Below are 19,224 nucleotides of genomic sequence, written 5' to 3' on the forward strand. Positions count from 1 at the left end.
ATTTTCTCTGTTTTCTTTTCTGGAACCGCTTCTGCGATCGAAGCAAAATTTACAAAGTATCATCAAACCATATACCTCCATACAGTGTGGAAATGATGACGTCACAGGTCATGTGGCATGACAGCCATATTGGATAGAAAAACGAACCTTATTTGATCAAAACGAAACTAAACACACGTGACCCTCTGCCAAATCTTGGGCAGAGTCCAAATTTTCAATGCCATTGTTCACATGGCTTGGCAGCCATGTTAGTTTGAAAACCAAAAATTAAAAAACCTTTTTCTCCAAAACCGCTCAACAGATCAAAATGAAACACGTTGCGTTACACGGAACAAGAGCAGTGAATCACAACTCCAAAGTTTGGCATCGATTGCTACAGCGGTTTCCAAAATATAACTTTTTAAATATTTTCCTTGAAACCAATGTCGCTGCCACACCCCATGATTGATGATGTCGTTTTTAAGACAAATGTATACAGCAAGGGCAGTGGATCATAACTGAAAAGTCTAGTATCGAAAGGTTAAACAGTTTCAGATAAATAATTGTTTAAATTGGGGGTTTTTTCCATCATAGAAATTTCACGAAATTTTCACCATGAATGAAACTACTCATGTCGAATGTTTTTGTGATAACTATGACATCATAAGCCATGTGGTGTGGTAGCCATGTTGTAGTTTTTTTTACATAAAACCTTAAAAAAATCTTCTCCGTAACAGCTGAACAGATTGAGGTGAAACTTTACAGGTATGATCGCCTATCCATGAGGAAGCAAAATTCTCCACCGATGACGTCATAGGTTACATGGTTTGGCAGCTATGTTTTTTTTAAGAATAAATATTTTAAAATGTTCTGCAGAACAGCTTGACAGATTGAGGGAAAGCTTCACTTACATGTTCCACAAGCCTTGTGGATACCAGGGTGTTCACAAATAATTAATAGGTTACATGGTCTGGCAGTCATATTGGTTTGAATGAAATTCATTAAAAAAAATATATATTTCTCTTGAACCGCTCCATCAATTGATGTGAAATGTCAGTTATGATTGAGTAGACATGTGGAATATATGTTTTAAATTTCAACCTGATCGGATGCATGGTCTGGCAGCTAGAATTATTTAATATTTTAAATCTGGGTTCAGGGATTTAAATCAAACTTGGTACAAGTATTATAATGATGTAATAATGTGGGCGGAGGAATATCTGGTGATGTCAAAAGGTTGTCGTTCTAGTTTAATTCGCAATGTTTTTTTTTGTTTGCCAACATTGCTTTATTTCACAGTGCAAATTTGTTTGTTTGTCAGCATTACTCTATTGTTCTGGATTGCTATGTTTATTTTCCGGCATTGCTTTACACAGTATTTTCTCGTTCACTTTGCTTATTTTTACCCTTGCCGAAGGAGAGGGTATTACATTTGGGTCCATTTGTTTGTCTGTTTGTCCGCACAGAACTTTCGTGATTTTTCTCTGCAACCGCTTGTTGGATTGAGATGAAATTTTCACCAATGGTGCGACTACTCATGTAGAATGTTTTATTGATAATTACGATGTCATAGGTCACGTGGTGTGACCGCCATATTGGAAAAACGAAAAAAAACTTTGGACCTCTATTTCTGAAACCGCACAAGGGAAAAAATTGAATCTTGGCACATGGCAAGTACTCCTCATGGGGAATGAGTGTGATTTTTGATGAAGTCAAAGGTGCCTTCCTTATGATGTCATAATTGCAAATGTAGACTGCCACATCCGATCAGTATGAAAATTTTGAGCGTCATCTCGGGATAAAATGGTCCACAAAATATTTTTTTGATAACATCATCGTTCACGTGATTTGGTAGCCATATTGTTTTTAAAAAAGAAAACCTTCAAAAATCTTCTTTTCTGAAATGCCTGAGCAAGTCATCACTGCCAGCATTTATAAAGTGGCAGCTCTAATTATGTCTCATTAATTACTTAACCAATTACCAGTACTCAAACGCCACACAAAATACACCACACAAAAGTGCAGAAACAGCACACAACGCACCACATAAATACTCCTGGCAAGGGTCTGCAATCTCCGATTGCTCTTTTTCTTGTTCTGGATTGTTTTGTTTTGTGGTTTTAATATAATTATCTGTATTGCTTCATTACAACCTACTTTGTAAGTATGTGTACTTGGTCAAAATGGTTTGCTATAAATATTGTTCTGCATTGATTTGTTTATTGTTCTGGATTGCTCATTTCTTTTTGTACACATATTTGTTTAATGGACATTGATTTGTTTATACATCGATTTGTTTATTGTTCTGGATTGTTTAGTTTATTGTTCTGGATTGCTCACAGTTTATTGTTCTGGATTTCTTGTTTTCCATTTTTTACTTGTGAAATTGAAAAATTTTCAAGTCTATTGTTTGGTAGCTTGTGTTATTCTGTTTGTCTGTCTGTCTGTCTGTATGTCAATCACCTACAGGTCATAAATTTCAAGCGATCTTCACGAAACTTCACAAAATGGTAGAGTTGGTCATAAGCAAGAAGCCTATTTATTGGTGTCTATGGGTCAACAAAGGCAAAAGGTCAACTTCGGTCGAATTTCAAAATTCTCAATTTTCATCCGATTGACTTGAAATTTGAAAAGGATTTGGATAATAGGTCACTGAATTCAAACACCAATTATTTTTGGGGTCTAAAGGTCATAGGTGCAACATAGGCCAAATTTTTTAAATCTTCAATTTCAATCTGACTGACTTGAAATTAAGAGGATTTGCATATCAGGTCATTGAATTTAACCACCAATTATTTTTCAAGTCAAATTTGTTTTATGGATTTTGTAAATATCATGCTTTGCATGACATCTTTCTTGTTTGTTATCTTGCCAAAACGAAGTTTTTGCAAGATATGTTAGTCAGCTTGTATGTTTTTTTTGGTCTGTAATCACGTATCGATCACTCTGCAGAGCAAAGTTATCATTGGACATTTTTGTAATCAGATATCAGAGGCCTATAGAGGTCCCTTTCAGCACATAAAATTTTCAAGGTCAAGGTCAAAGGTCAAGGTCACTTTGTCGCAAATCAGGGGAGTAGAAGAAACCCTTATTTTTTGAGTAATTTTGATCGGATCGTCTTCAAACTTCATGGGAATATAGGTCATGGTCTGGCGCTCAGCTGATTAATTTTTGGTGGTGATCAGCCTTGACCTTCATGGTTAGCGCTGGAGGTCGAAAGTTTTTGACCCCAAGGTCAAATTTTGAAATCTTAGATACCATAATCGAGTAATACCTCATATGAAAGTGTTTGATAAGTGCTTTCCAGATCTGTCAAAAGTTTGACGCTATGACGTCATTCGATGATGTCATGACGAAAAAACGGATTTTTAATGAAAATTTTATTTCCTCAGTTCTCATAAAAATCTCTTGATATTTTATGTACAATGGTCCTGGAGAGATACCATTAACCGTACGAAAATATAAAGGTCAAGGTCACAAAAAGGTCAAGCATCAAGGTCGACGAAACCATTATTTTTTGAGTAACTTTAATCGAATAAATAAGTCACTCATGTGAATAAATAAGTCACTCACTCACCCTGGGGGTGACTGATTTTTTTTGACTGTTTGTCTGTTTGTCTGTTTATCAATTGCCGACAGATCACAATTTCAATTCAATCGTCACGAAACTTCACCATCTGATAGACTTTGTTATAAGCAAAAGCCTATTATATTTGAGGTCAAAAGGTCAAAAGGATAACATAGGCCAAAGGTCAACAACTTTGTCAATTTTTTTTAAATCCTCAATTTCCATCTAATGGACTTGAAATCTGAAGAGAATTTGCATACCAGGTCACCGAATTCAACCCCCAAATTTTCATCTGATTGACTTGAAATTTGAAGATTTATATATTTGGCCATTGAATTGAACCACCATTTATTTTAAGGTCCTATTTGTTTTTGGGACTTCACAAGTATTGGGCTCTGCATGACATCATTCTTGTCTGTTTATTCCTTGGACTGTTCATTTCTCACTTTGTTTGCCCATGTTTGTTCATAAATCCACATTATTCTTTGTTTTTCATACCTTCTTGCCCTTCAAAGCCAAATAAATGCAAAAAAAACCCTACCACGATGACGTATCTGTCTGTATGTGAGCTGCTGAATTGATTATTTCTTCCATTTCTCTCTCATCCATTTCTGCAGTTGTCATCACAAACTTAACGGTGCTGTATATGTGTTATGTTGGAGTGCGATGTTGGAGGGGTGGTAATGCAACAATGACTGATGGGAGGAGTGGTGTGTCACTGGATGAGCTTATATATTACATATCTCTGGCACTCACTATTTCAATAACGTTGCCACATGTTTGATGCAACTGAATCAATATTCCAAATTGATAAAGTGTGGTTCAAATATAATAAATAACAAACAAAGTGAGCCCTCAAATATAATAAATAACAAGCAAAGCTCGTCCTTATGTAGAAAACCTCTTTCACCAGCCAAGTAGTTCAGTAAAAACAAACTAAACTACTATAACGGCACTTGGTAGAGCGTATACCTCCTCCAATCTGAAAAGTTAACGTTTTGTATCCCACTCATAGTCCGGATCCAGATCCGGCCTTGAACCAAAATCCAATCAGCTTGTTGTCACCTAACCAACTCATCCACCTAGTTTTGCCATAATCCATCCACATCTTTTTGAAATATCACGTTATGTATTGTCTTTTGGCCCAATCTCTCAACGGTGAAGAATCACTTAAAGAACTAGAGATCTGTGATCACAAAGCGATCGCCAAGGGTAAGCCGGGGGAGGCTTACCCTTGGCAATCGCCCGTGACTTACCCACAGCCCACAATCCAATGATGGCATATTTTGTTTGGACTGCCATATGACCTTGACCATCAACATGTGAGGAAAGTGTGCAAATTAAGACAATGTGTCCCCATGTACAATGTATCCATAAAACTCAACAACATGAAAATCAGAGGAAAATTATTCAAGTTATGATCAAAAAAGTGGTTTTTGTTAATTAGGTCACAATCCAAAAAAGTAGGTCAATGACACGAATCAAATATTAGTTGCTCAACTTCAGTGCAGGTCCACTATTATGATGAAAGAACATCTTGGAAGGCCAAGCGGTCTTTGAGATTCCGCATTGAAAAAAATTGAGCGACGACAAACACGTATTTTTTTCTGACAGCCATTTGACTTTGAGCTTTAACTCAGAGATAACAAACTTAAGATAACAAACTGATCAAACCATGGTGGGGCACCATTTTAAGCACCAGTTTAAAGCCATACGGATCACCAAAACACCAGTCAATGCAGGGGTGACTGCAGAAGGATAATGCACCTGGGAGAGGTACACAAACTCTGAGGAAGATTCAAAAAGTCTTCCCCCCAATCATAAAGAAATGTTCTTTACAAGTGAAATTCGCCACAGATACAGTTTGTTTTCTATGTAGTTTCCAGCCATGCTCACACATCCTTCCCACAAGTAGGTGGAATTTCTGATGCCACTGGAATACAAATCATGTTTTTGGCTTTGAGAATTTTTCAGGGAAAAATATTTTGATTCCCTCTCTTAGGCCGAAGTTGTATCCACGAGGTACATTGCAATCCATCACCAGACACTTATTATAGGATAAAATATTTGCTTTTCTGAACCCACCACTAACATCATGTAATACGAGTACATTAGAAGACATTGACAGGAAATACGCTTTCGCAAATGGGATTTTTTTCAAGATCAATGTTTTCCTTTCAGGTGGCGATTCAAACCGCACCTAGAGCTATCAGTTGAGAGCAAGACTATGTAACCGGACAAAACGCTCCTGTTTGGCTCAGATTCCAGTATGCAAAGCAGGGATGAACGAAAAAGTAGGATGAACACGAAGGAAGGAATCTGCTGAACACTGCCGCATGGTTGAAGTGGTACAAACGAAACACTTGTGTAATCACCACGTGGTATTTGATAAAGCTCTGAAGACAGCAGCGTTTTCAGACGCCTACATGACAGAGGCAAATAAATCCAAGGACAAAGTACCTATTTATGATCTCATGCAATTAGTCGTCAAGATCCTGAGGATTTCCCCACGTGATTCAGGAGGCTCCCAGGCTAAGGATTTATGTGACATGCTTTAACGACCACAAAGCGTACTTATGTTTGTGTGGTTGCTGCGTTACCACTTCTCTGCCGACAACCTTCATCAGAATTGCATCACACTCAAAAGACTTCAGTGTTATTCTGCAAAAATAACAACAAAAACAACATCCAACCTCTGCCTCAAGGTCAGAGTAAGGACTGAAACCAATGGGTGCACTTGATGGTGAAGGGTTAATTATGGTGTTCGCAGTTCTACCAGTATACCTTTCATCAATCCAAACAGCCGAGCCTGTGGGCGACACTCCTGGACACCGAGCATGCTTGTTATAAGAACACAGCATCGATTCTCTCACGGTGCGTTGAGTGACCTGGCATTGGCCATGAGGCCCACGTTACCCTCAATGGACCTCATTGTAATTGCCGTTTCTGTAGGCACAGGCGGCACATGGTTCGACGTGCAGTTTGAACACGCAGCGACTGTGTGTACCATGACGGTTGTGAAACGGATACGATGGGGCTATATAAAAGGTGAGAAAGCTCACCTTCGTTGGTTTGAAAAACCAAATATAGCAGTATTTATGAAATGATCTCCACAGAACATTCTTTTGCTGAAAGTAAACTCAATAATCATTCCTAATTTCGTGACTGCACAGAACACCTTGTGTTTTAAGGCATCGTTCGGTGGTTCGTCCCAATGTATAAACACTTTTTTTTAAACAATGACAAACTTATATATTTTATTTTACATTCCACTACAGGAGGACATTTTCATTGATTATCCCTTTACCTGCATCATTCCTTTCATATGCAATCTGGTTGCATCATTGCTAGGAGTTTGGCTGTGCTGGTGATGCAGTGCTCCATGTAGGTCAGAACAGAAATTTTGAATTTTTAAGGGTGCTGATGATAGCTCACAGGCTCTTCTTAAAGGACAACTTGGAGTTTCTAACTTCAACTAACTAATGCTGGCAGACGGAACGCCCGGTTTAACGTCCACCGAAGGGAAGGGACACAACGATGCCTCGCCCTGCCTACAAGACACCAGGATGATAGTTTAGAGCCGAGTCAGGATTACAACCCATGCTAAACAGCTCAGAGACATAGTGTGTATATCTCTCAGCCATCCTGCCAGACCCCCCCCCTCAACCCTCCCTTCACTCCCCCCCCCAATCTATCCAATAGGGCCAACACATAAAGTTAGGATTAATTATACATCTAACTTAAAGCATGGTACCAACACATAACGGCCTACTTTTTTCTCGAAAGTACGATAGTATGTGCAATGTGCTCAACGTAAATGCAGAATGGGCTCCCAGCTTTACATCTCCACCGAAAGAACAGCGAGATGCAGCACCGCTGCAGACTTCTTTCAAACGGAAGTTTTGGGATATGTTCGACCACTTTAGGCAGCAAGAGTAGACTAAATATCTCAATCGCGAGTGCGCTACCGACTCCACCAACTCAACTATCCTGATACCGGTAAACTGTACTTTTAACAACAAATGTAGTCTATGAACCTATCACATTATACTGCAAGGATATTAGGAGACATCAGAGAATTGCAAGGAAATCATGAAGAGACAATGAATGGATCAACACAGTATGTGGGGTTTGTACCTAGGATCCAAGCATTATCAGCTGTGTGCTCAGATGAGATGAAAGAAGCCAAATCACCTGAAGAATAAAGAACGATGCCAATTAAGCCAGCAGTATATTTCAGTGGAAGCATGGGGAGCTGCATCAGAGATGAAGCCAGCCAGCTGTGCTGTATACCTGCATTATTCTGATTCTGATGTACCATACTCTGTTATGGTTTGCCATTGCCTTACCAGCAGTAGTTAGGCGAGGAATTTGGAATTTGTTCATGGTGTCGGCAATAGCTCACCTACTCTTCCCGGAGGACACCGTCAAATCTTTAATGTGCACGAACTAATGCCGGCAGACAGGACACTAAGTTTAATGTCCATCTGAGGAACAGTACACACATTGACGAATCACCCTGCCTGCGAAACACTGACATGAGAGTTTATAGCTGGGCCAAGATTCGAACCTAAGCTCGACAGCTTAGAGGTATACAATACGTCCGTACCTCTAGGATATCCTGCCATCCCATACATGTATCCATTAGTAGGTGTAAATAAAAATTCCAGTCTATTTTGCAAGTTTTTAACTTTAATGCCAGTATGATGACCAAATGAAATCTTCTTGTAAATAAAAGCACAAATACAATTCTGCCAAATAGAATGAAAACTCAGGTTACTAAAAGAATAAAATAAAATAAAAAAAAGAGAGAAATTATATGCGAGGAAAGATGTGGGAATGAGTGGAGAGATTAGGAGAGATATTTTCTGAAGATGCAGAAGTGCCGCTGATGCAATGCCCTCTGTAGATCAGAGCAGGAATTTGAAATCTGTTCAGGGTGCCGGTGATAGCTCACCTACTCTTCCCAATGGACCATGAAATCTTCAAAGTCTACCAGCTCATGCCAATAGATGGGACGACGAGTTTAACGTCCATCCAGGAGACGGCACACATATTGATGAATCACCCTGCCTGTGAAACACCGGGATGACAGTTTATAGCTGGTTCAGGATTCAAACCCAGGCGAGACAACTGAGAGGCGAGTGTGCATACCTCTCGGCCATCCTGCCAACCCAGGACAGGAATAAAATTGACAATGTCTAATATATTGTAGAACCAATGGCAAGGTTGTATTGCGTATTGTTGACACAAAAGAGCAAGTCGTAAGAGGAGATGTGAAAAGGTTTTGTCAAAGGAGACCGAAAGGTTCATTCCATTCACAGGTTATTTTGGGGGAAGTAAAGACCCTTTGAGATGACATTCTTAACAAACCGGAGCCTGAAGGATTTTCTTTTCAACTCCCTCTAATTATAATTTTTGAAAAGATCGTTGCTCATTAATCCATTGCAGCAAGTGCCAATTCATTCTATTTAAAAACTAGTGGGACACTCTTCGACATCATGACATCGCCATATACACCTCCACCCACAGAAAAATATGGCTGTTGAACCATGTGACCGATGACATCATCACCCCCCCCCCCATACAATTTAGCACTCGATCACCCTCAAAACGTTTTCATACTGATCGGATAAAGCATTTGACGTATACAATTACAATGTCATAACGAAGTCACCCATGAGATCATAAAAAAAAAAATCACGCTCGTTTCCCATGCAGAGTACTTGCCATGTACCAAGTTTAAATTTTTTCCATGGAGTGGTTTAAGAGATACAGAGGTCCAGAGTTTTTCCTTTTTTCCAACGGCTGCCACACCACATGATCTATGACGTCATAATTATCCTTAAAACATTCTCCATGATTAGTTAGTGAAAAATTTGTGTCAACCGGATAAGGGGGGAGAGAGAGAGAGAGAGGAGAGAGAGAGGAGAGAGAGAGAGAGAGAGAGAGAGAGAGAGAGAGAGAGAGAGAGAGAGAGAGAGAGAGAGAGAGAGAGAGAGAGAGAGAGAGAGAGAGAGAGAGAGAGAGAGAGAGAGAGAGAGAGAGAGAGAGAGAGAGAGAGAGAGAGAGAGAGAGAGAGAGAGAGAGAGAGAGAGAGAGAGAGAGAGAGAGAGAGAGAGAGAGAGAGAGAGAGAGAGAGAGAGAGAGAGAGAGAGAGAGAGATAAAGAGCATGGACAGATGTACGGACGGACAGACAACCCGAAAACATAATGCCTCTCGTGACTTTGTCAGCAGAGAGATAAAAAACAACATTAACAAGTGGTGCCAGGCATAACAAATCCCACCCATTTAAGGCATAAAGTTATTTTGGGGATCAAATTTAAATTTGATACATCCTTAACCTGAATGTTGATTATAAGGAATAGAATAAGGAATATTTTAGTCTTAGTTTGAAGTCAATTAAACCATTTTTGACGAAGTTATGAGCGAAAAGATTTTGACCTTTTCGTGACCTGACCTTGACCTTTGACCTAATTGGACCCAAAAGTTAATGGGGTCGTCCGAGGTTCATTACCAACCTGTGGATACAATTTGACAGTGTTTGAGCCGGATGTTTTCCCGTAAAGTTGTATTTTCATAACCATGTTTTCGTTTTAATGGAAAATTTGAAATTTTGACTGATGGCCATGACCCCCAAAACTTCGGACCCCACCGATCTTCACAAATATGCACTTTTCACTGTAGGAATGGGTAGGATTATAAGTGACAAATAGAATAAGGTTCACTATTAGCTTGGTTTGAAGTAAATCAGATCATTTTTGACGAAGTTATGAGCAAAAAACGATTTTGATCCTTTCATGACCTTGATCTTTGATCCAATTGAACCCAAAAGTTAATGGGGTCGTCCAAGGTTCATTGCCCACCTGTGGATTAAATTTGATAGTGTTTGCTAAAGCCGTTTTGCCGTAAAGTTGCTAACAGACAGACAAACAAATACAAACAAACAGACAAACAAACAAACACAAACAAACAGACAAACAAACCAGACGATTACAATATCCCGCTCCCTCCCTCCGGGGTAGGGGGGTGGGGGGGAGATAACAATCTCAAGCTGTTTCAATGAAGAAGAATAGAGCCAGACCTAGTTTTAGTGGATCTTGGTTTTTCAGAATGTCTAAAATATATGATAACCAAATGTAATGACTGGGTAATTGGATTGGTGGTTGCCCTTCATACTCGTAGAAGGTCTTCACATGAGAACAACCTAGTTAGTTTGATTACAGTGTAGAAGCTGCTGCACAGATAGCAACCACCCTCTGTGATAGCAAGTCATGTAACCTGGTGTTGAAGAACCTCCAAGAAGACCAGAGCACTTGCTATCTGCAGTCCAAGCACGAATTTGGAAATTGTTCAGGGAGGTGGGGATAACTCAACAACTCTTTGTGAAGGACACCATGGGATCTTTAACATCCACTAAACAATACCGGCAAACAAGACACCCAGTTTAGCATCCATCCAAGGGACAACACACATTAAATATTCGCCCTGAATGTGAAGCACCAGGATGACAGTTTACAACTGCGTTGAGATTCGAACCCAGGCTAGACAGCTCAGAGGTGAGTGTGGGTACCTCTGGGCTATCTTATCAGCCAACTGGACGATGCACAATTTGGTAAAATGATTAATCACTACACAGGAGCAAACCTGGTGTTGTCTTAATGGTTAAGGTACTTGGGTTAGAACCGAGGATCTTGAGTTCAAGTCTGTGTTGGGCTGTTGAATTAACACCAGGTTGGGTTGACTCAGCCTGTTCATCCTACAGAGTTTGGCAAAATGAGTACCAGCTTGCTGGCAGTGGGGGCATTGCATTAGTGGCACAGCTGTACGCCCAGAAAATAATGCAGCCATAGGCTGCATACAAATAAATAAATAAAACTATGCAGGACAGGGTGTTTAACTGTTCTCAGGATGAAATTCTGTGAATAATCCCCAAAAATGCAAATGTTTATATTTTTAAATATGTAACAACACATATATATATATATATATATATATATATATATATATATATATATATATATATATATATATATATATATATATATCCCTGTGTCGTAAGAGGCGACCAGGGTTGCGTAAGGAAAGGCATCCGGCATAAAACATGTGCCAAATCACTATGTGGATCATGCGGATGATCCGCTGTGGCGACCCCTAAAAGGGAGCAGACGAAAGAAGAAGAAGAAATATATATATATATATATATATATATATATATATATATATATATATATATATATATATATATATATATATATATATCTGCAAAAGTAGGTACACAGTAATGAAAAACAAAACGTATTTTATTGGTTATAAAAGCACATCAATAATTACCATATCAATAATAAACATATTAATCCCTCAAATGTTCAAACTGTTTGCCCCCGGCATTCACACACTCCACTATAATCCTTGCTGTATACCTACTTTTGCAGCCCCCTGTGTGTGTGTGTGTGTGTGTGTGTGTGTGTGTGTGTCTGTGTGTGTGTGTGTGTGTGTGTGTGTGTGTGTGTGTGTGTGTGTGTGTGTGTGTATATGTATATATGTATATATATATATATATATATATATATATATATATATATATATATATATATATATATATATATATATATATATATACACATACATACAGAAGAAAAAAAATGTTAGTGTGTCTCAGACAACTGTGAGAATCTTGGTCCGAGAACATTTTGAACGCCCCATGTACAGGATATAAACGAATAACGAAAGTGGAAAGTTTACTGTATGGGGAATGAAAAAAATATATTCCAGCAATAAATATCCCACATTGGAAAAAGGGAAAACCTTAGTGCGTCGTTTTGACCTTAGGATGTCCTTCAGTGGGAATCGTTACATTTCAGCCACAGAGGATGCTCTTCATCGTTTTGCTCACGGACGGAATGCCCTTCGTCAGGGACAGTTACACTCATCAAACTCCAAACTACCCGTGGAATTTTGACCAGAGTAGCTGCGCTTGATAATGACAATGGTTGTACTTCATCAGTGCATTTCACGATTACAGCACAAAACTGCTGTAGAAAGCTGCTGCTCTTTTTGGAAACCATCTTGGAGACATGCATAACGGTTTCGACATTACCCTTTATTGTTCTGAACACGCGAATCATACATAACACTTCCCGCATGCTGTCTTCTTTGTGACATTCACTGAGAACCATCACAAGTAGCTCCTTTACAAATGCAAATGATCGCTCTGACGTAACGACCTCTCCCATGATGTTACAAATAGGGCACGGGTAGTTTAATTTCTTTATTTATTTACAAGGCACTGCATGTGCTGCTACTTTCAAGCTTAAAAGCTTTGTCTTCCGCCCTAGCTTGATTGAGAATATTTTTTTATGGAGGCCCCTGAGAGCTGCGAGTTCGGTGGTTATGATCACCAGGACTGTACATCATTCAAATCCAGGATTCCTTGATGCACTCAGCTCTCTTTGTGAATGGCAATGGTACATTACATTTCCCAGCACGGTAACGCTTATGTTGACACCTTTTGAAATTAGAACCAAGTCATGAGACGTCCTCCACACCCGCAATAAACATCACTTTAGATTCCGGTCTAGTGAGGTGTTCGCGCTGTGCTGAGGAGGACAAGACAAGATGGGATGGGGTGGATGTGGTGGGGGCTGGGCGAAGCTTAAAAATAAACACCATCCTCGGTTCAGGTGTCCTGGTGCTGAGCATGCACTCCAGGGTACAGGTGAAGAGGTGAAAGGATCGATGTGGAAGAGGTTGGGGGTGTACAATATACACCACCCTGGGTGCAGGTCTAGTGAGGTGGTGTGTGTACTTTGGGGTACGTGTGAAGTCGGTGTCGGGGATGGGTGTGACATAAGATGGGGGTGGGGTTAAAGAGTCTGACAGTACTTAACCAAGCAAACACCAATGGTTTCGTAATCAGCAGAAGTGTGGTTCACCATGTTTTAAAAACAAGGATAGCCCTCTGTATTAATCGAAAGCTGTTGGTGGTGAATCAGGCAAAACCTTGAGGTTTGGATGGACAACTGTCTCACTCATATTCCCAAAAGTCTTACTGAAAGTAACTCGAGGTTTTCTATCCCATACAAGTCCTCACTGAGTTTCAAGCTCCCATGACGTCCGTCAAACAGTGTATATGAGGATTATCCACTTGTGGGCGTACCATGTCGAATCTGGTAATGACATACTTATAGAGGCCAGGACAAAGCTCAAGCTCTATAGAGTTGAGTTTCGGCTCTTCTCTTCTTCTTCGTGTGCAGGCTGTGGCTGCTGGTTGCATCATTGGTTGAGGGCACAGCTTTGCTGCTGATGCAATGCCCCTATGACCAGTACACTGGTGCTCGTTTTTTTTTTTCCAACCTCAGAAGGATGACAGCCTGAGTCAACCCCATCTGATCCCAAGCCAGCCACCCTAACCACTAAGCCAACACCATGCTTATAGTTCAGGCTGTAAGACATGATAGAAGCCAATAATGGTACGACATCAAGAAAGTACAAGGACTACATAATTCATACAAACACGGTATGAGCACGTCTCCACAGGAATTGGTTCCCACCATGGTGACAACATATCATCAGAATTGTCCTCATGCGTGTTTAGTTGAATGAAAGAAAAGGACTTTTGGCAAGGTTCCTCGATAAACAATCAAATTCCCTGTAGTTCAGCTTCATGGTTGTCCTGCTAGGGAGGTTTCCTTTCACGGGACTTTGAGCCTCAAATTGGTGAAACAAAAACAAAAATAGAGAAGAAAAACCATGGTCGGCCAGGCTGAGATCCACCGATTTAACTGGGCTTTGCCAACCCCCCCCCCCGCCCCCCCAAAAAAACAATCGTCATGGTGGTGAAGATCCAGATTCCAAATGAAAGGACCACCAAGGAGTGTAGCTGTCCAGCAGGCAAGACTCGGGCCAGACATTTTGACCACTGAGTGGTTTTCATCCTTGTGCAGGCATCACATTCCAGGAGAGGTTAAGTCGAGCACAAAGTGTAGGTCTTGATCTGAGAATATGCAGGCATCGTTTTCCAAGGGTTTGGTGGAGCACAGAGTGATCTTCATCCGGGACTCTGCGGCAATGTTTGCCAGGAGTTAAGTAGAGCACCAAGTGGTCTTGATCAGGGACTGTGCTGACCGTATGCCAGGATCCGGCACAAACGTGCATGCACAGTCCCAGATGATGACCTCTCGATGGTCGAAACTGATCCATGCCGGATGGGCAGCTATACCAGTTGGTAGTGCCTTATGTTTTGATTAATAACTGGGCTTTGAAGTCTTTGGACACATGGAATGAATGTGACGGTGTCTGGACAGCCAAACCACGAGGTAGTTAGGAGGTACCTCGGGACAAATTTCTGGTTTAAAAAGAGACAGTGGTGGAGGGTGGGGTTGGGAGGAGACTCTGGACACTTTGTCGATCACTACGATCAAGTATTTCCCAAACTGCGTAAGAAACACCATTACGTTTCGACCCTTTTGGAATGAATTGTGCTTTCAGTGGAGATGAAAACCTGGATCTATACGCGTGGCAGTTAATGCTGCCCACACGATCGTGCAATGGTAGCTACACTCACTAATCCAGCGGAAATCCTCATCCTCCCCAAAGGATGGAGATGACTAAGAAAGTATTGCAAACTGCCAATCTGGATAGGCACGGGATCATGCTTCCAATGGCAGTTTGAATCCCCAATCTCAAAAGGAATGCACAGATTATGTGGATGCGCCACATGCTTTGTAACTTTTCCATCAGGATCATCTGCGCATCATCCCGTAACTCTGCCCTTTCCCACAAAAGTTGAGATTATAACGCAGGTCGTGGGAATGGGGAGAAGGTGGGGGGGGGGGGCAGAGGGCGGGATTTACATCACGACCGCAGTTCCACAACGGCAGCGACACCTGCTCACCCAACGACATGCGCCACACAGCCTATTACCTAGCACACCATACAAGGCGAACACACAAGTCGCAGCACCTTTGGTCGATGCGGAGAGGTCGGCCACTGGTCCAGTCGCCATTCGGTCTGTTGTTCGCCCGAGGGTCCAGGATGTCGGACCCTGCATCTCTCCTAGAGTGCAGCGGATGTTCCTGCAAATGGAGCTGGTGAGCCAATCCGTAGCCCCCTCAACGCTACAGTGAGAGCTCCTTACCTGCTGCATTCTCTCTCTCTCTCTCTCGCTCTCTCTCTCTCTCTCTCACCCTCCCCTCCCCATCCTATTTGCCTTCATCGCAATTCTCCTGTCCCGCCTCACTCATAGCCATAGCCACCTCCTGCTACCCCAGGGCATCTCCGCCTACCTTCCAGTAAAACTGTACCGCGCACCTTACCACCTCACCTACTTACATTTGTTCCAGGTAACACGATGTGCAGGTAAATCAGCGTGAAAAGATACGAACCTCCGTTTTCACTACAGTACCTCCATTACCACGAGGGAGTCCATGTATTAATTAATCATATCACAAGACATTTAATAACATGACTTTTTTGTAAAAAGACTCCAACTTAAACTTTTACCTTCATCAAATTATGTCATTACGTTCTGTCATGTGATCCAATCAGATCATTTATATAATTTATCAGAATCTCAGCGAGTTCTTCCAAGAGCCTGGTGGGAAACTACAAGATCTTCATCAAGATCATAATTTGAACTTTTTTACCAGCTTCGTGTCATGAAATTGTTAGATTGTCCTGTAATAGAGGACAATATGTACGTACACCCCCATCACGTTTGTATTTGCATGAGTAAATAGCATGGAAGTACGAGTTAGTAAACACACATCGAATTTATTGGAACTTCAAATTCACTTAATATTATGCCAACGTGATGACTGTTGGTCCACCTAAAAGTTTGATACCCATATTCTGAAGATGCCGTGAGCCGTGAGCCGTGCCGTGAGCCGTGCCGTGAGTCGTGCCGAAGCTGCTAATGAGTTTGGTCCCAACGTTATCACTCTTAAATCACAACGTCATCATTAAGTTGAAGCTGTTCCCAAGGGGGCATCCTCCCGCGGACATTACCTCGTATGTGTAATTAAATAATTGCATGATGACGTCTTTCATCCGGTGGCGATCGATGTTTTGGATCGGCCTATAGCTATGCAGAGGTCGAGTTCTGCAGTTGGATGAGAAAATAACGGTTGGTGTAAACAAGCCGTGCCGTTTGTCGAAGTGCATGTGTCAGAGTTTGTCGTGACGTCAAGGACGGGATTTTTGAATTGCCTTGGTGTCCCCTTCTGAACCCCTATCTCGTGATGCCACAAACCCAGGTTCAAATCCCATAAATCACATATACTGTAATATACATGCGTTTGTCCATTAATTCTAGAATAATATCCTTGTAAATGATGTAAACATACGAGCTGATGTTCAATTTATTCCAAGGTCTTTGTTCTTTATGTGATTTATATGCAAACACCTCTATGATCCTAAGACCACTGTGATAAAAAAAATTTGTACTGATTGAAATATTCCCAGACTGGACAATCTTTCTTTTCCTATCCACAAGGATACACATTTGGTGCATTCACCTGCGCACAGTCTCTTCCAAGAGGCACGCAGGTGTCACTGTATGCAGGGGTAGATTTCCCAAAAGAGGTTAGAGCGTCGTTTTAGCCCCCCCCACCCTCCCCCCGTGTCCTACAACACAACCACCACTCCCCCCCCCCACCTCCATGTTATGCTGGATCATACTACATGCGGCTCACCACTGCCATCTGCCGTCACTTCAATCGGGTGAAAAGCTGATGATGGATGTGTCCATTTCGGGCTCACGGGTCGGTTGGGTGTGTGCACTAAACTGTTGTGCTGTGAGCAGTGCTGTGAGGATACGCCAAGTCGGTGCACTCTCAAGCCAGGACAAGCACCCAGCACCCTTTAGGCAGCAACATCCAAATGCACGCAAATACAATAATCATACCTTTGTGTACCTGTTTGAAAATAAACTTGGGTGATGCCATGACTCTGAAGCTCTTTCAAGAGCCTCGGCCCTGTGCACATTTAAAACATCACGCACATCCATCAAGAACCTCTGTTAAATATGCATGCCAGCTGTTACACTCCTGCCGAGTGCTGCATTGGGCAGAATTCTCACACCTGTAAGTGTATAATATGTTCACCCAACCTGCAGGTGCCACCAGGCCGCAATTCCACTCGCATATCAATGTTGAAATTAAAACTGAAAGCTCCGCGGAAATTGAGAACCTCACCACATAAAGGTCATACATTGCATTGAATGTCTGATGATCTGTATTTGGAGTGTGTGTGTGTGTGTGTGTGTGTGTGTGTGTGTGTGTGTGTGTGTGTGTGTGTGTGTGTGTGTGTGTGTCACAATGACTCGATTCACTGTTTCTCAAGGGCCCACACTGCGTTAATTGTTATTTAGACCACGAGGGTATAGGGTGTTGTCCGAACGACCTAACGCATGCCCCACTGCTCGTCTCCAAAGTCGAAATCCCTGTTCTCTATCTATCAGGTTCACGGTTGCTGAATTACCTTCGCTGTGGTGTTTATCTCAAAAGGACACTCCAAAGCTCCCTGGGGGTACTGTGTCGTGTCAACAAGTCAAGCGCACGTCGGAATGAAGTCCTCAAAAGCCTCTCTGCCTGCACCAGGTGCCTCCTCTGTCAAATCCTCCAGGGACTTGAGTGAGGGGGGAGGGGTAGAGAGAGTTGGGGAGAGGGGGGGGAGAGGGAGAGGGATTGCCTGGAAAATTCCACTGGAATTCCACTCCATTACCTTTCATGAAAACGTGGGAAAGCAGCCTCGTCATCTTTGCAAGGTACTTGGCATTGGGTTCAACTCAACAAGACCTCGAAAGCCCCACGATATGAGGAGTCTGCGGGGTCCGGGGTCTTTGAGATGCAGGGTCTGCGGGTCTTGAGCTGTGCGAGAAGTCCACACCGACATCAGAACAATGACAGATTGATTGCCGAATGAAGAATGGCTTACGACGTAGCATTTGTGCAATGAAGTTATTATATCGGAAACGAGCATGAACGACTCATCAGCTTGCGTTGTGCACCCATGGCATGGCCCACGCCAACAGCAATGGACAATCCTTCAGGTCGGTGCAGCATATTGAACAGGGTTTTGGTCAAAGCGAGCCATGATTACATGAGGTCCCTTCCTGATATCACATCATTGGAAAATTAATAAATTGTGTCGATCGTAATCACAACTCATCTGACGTGACATTACACCTATTCATATTTGATCTTCTCTGTATCTGCCCTGAGAGGTAGCGAACTTTGGCTTCAAGCTGTCTAGTTTGGGTTCGACTCTCGTCAGGACATCGTATCACCAAGCGATCTGTCGCTTGGATGGACGTTAAGCTGGGTGTCCCGTCTGCTAGCATTAGTTGGTGGACGTTAAAGATGTCTCAGCATCTTTCGCGAAGTCTCGGCGCGTTATCGGCACTGAAATAATTACAAATTCCTGTCCAAATCACCTTGAATGGAACGTCAAGTCTGATAAGCTGGTTTGTGAAGGATTTGAGCCAAAAAAGGTTCTCTGGTTAATCCCACAAAAACGATGAAGGTGGGAATAATTGGGGGGGAGGCTAGGGGGTGGTGGTGGAAGGGAGCATTAAAGAAGTAAGGAGCACATATCCTAATTTTATCTCGCCATTCAACATTTCTCCAATCATCGCATTTACTTGTGTCTCTCCAGTACCTTAATTAACACCCTG

At 41.8% G+C, this 19,224-nt stretch overlaps 1 protein-coding gene across 5 annotated transcripts in view; it reads right to left on the bottom strand.

Annotated features, from left to right (window-relative positions):
* The window catches only part of LOC147028068 (zinc finger protein 385D-like), a 465,436-nt gene that overhangs the window by 400,160 nt on the left and 46,052 nt on the right, over positions 1 to 19,224 (bottom strand). For 2 of the 5 annotated variants that reach the window (XM_085878076.1, XM_085878075.1), the window contains exon 1: positions 15,513 to 15,728. The exons of 1 other annotated variant lie outside the window; for it this stretch is intronic. In XM_085878076.1, coding sequence (XP_085734202.1) covers positions 15,513 to 15,696 — 184 coding nt within the window. In that variant the 5' untranslated portion in view covers positions 15,697 to 15,728. Of the gene's footprint in view, positions 1 to 15,512; positions 15,730 to 19,224 lie in introns of those variants that run through there. 2 more of the 5 variants (XM_085878077.1, XM_085878079.1) reach the window with 2 other exon arrangements.

This window comes from Eptatretus burgeri, chromosome 4 (genome assembly GCF_056783735.1).
Source record: "Eptatretus burgeri isolate ZD-2024b chromosome 4, Ebu_testis_v1, whole genome shotgun sequence".
Taxonomy (NCBI): Eukaryota; Metazoa; Chordata; class Myxini; order Myxiniformes; family Myxinidae; genus Eptatretus; species Eptatretus burgeri.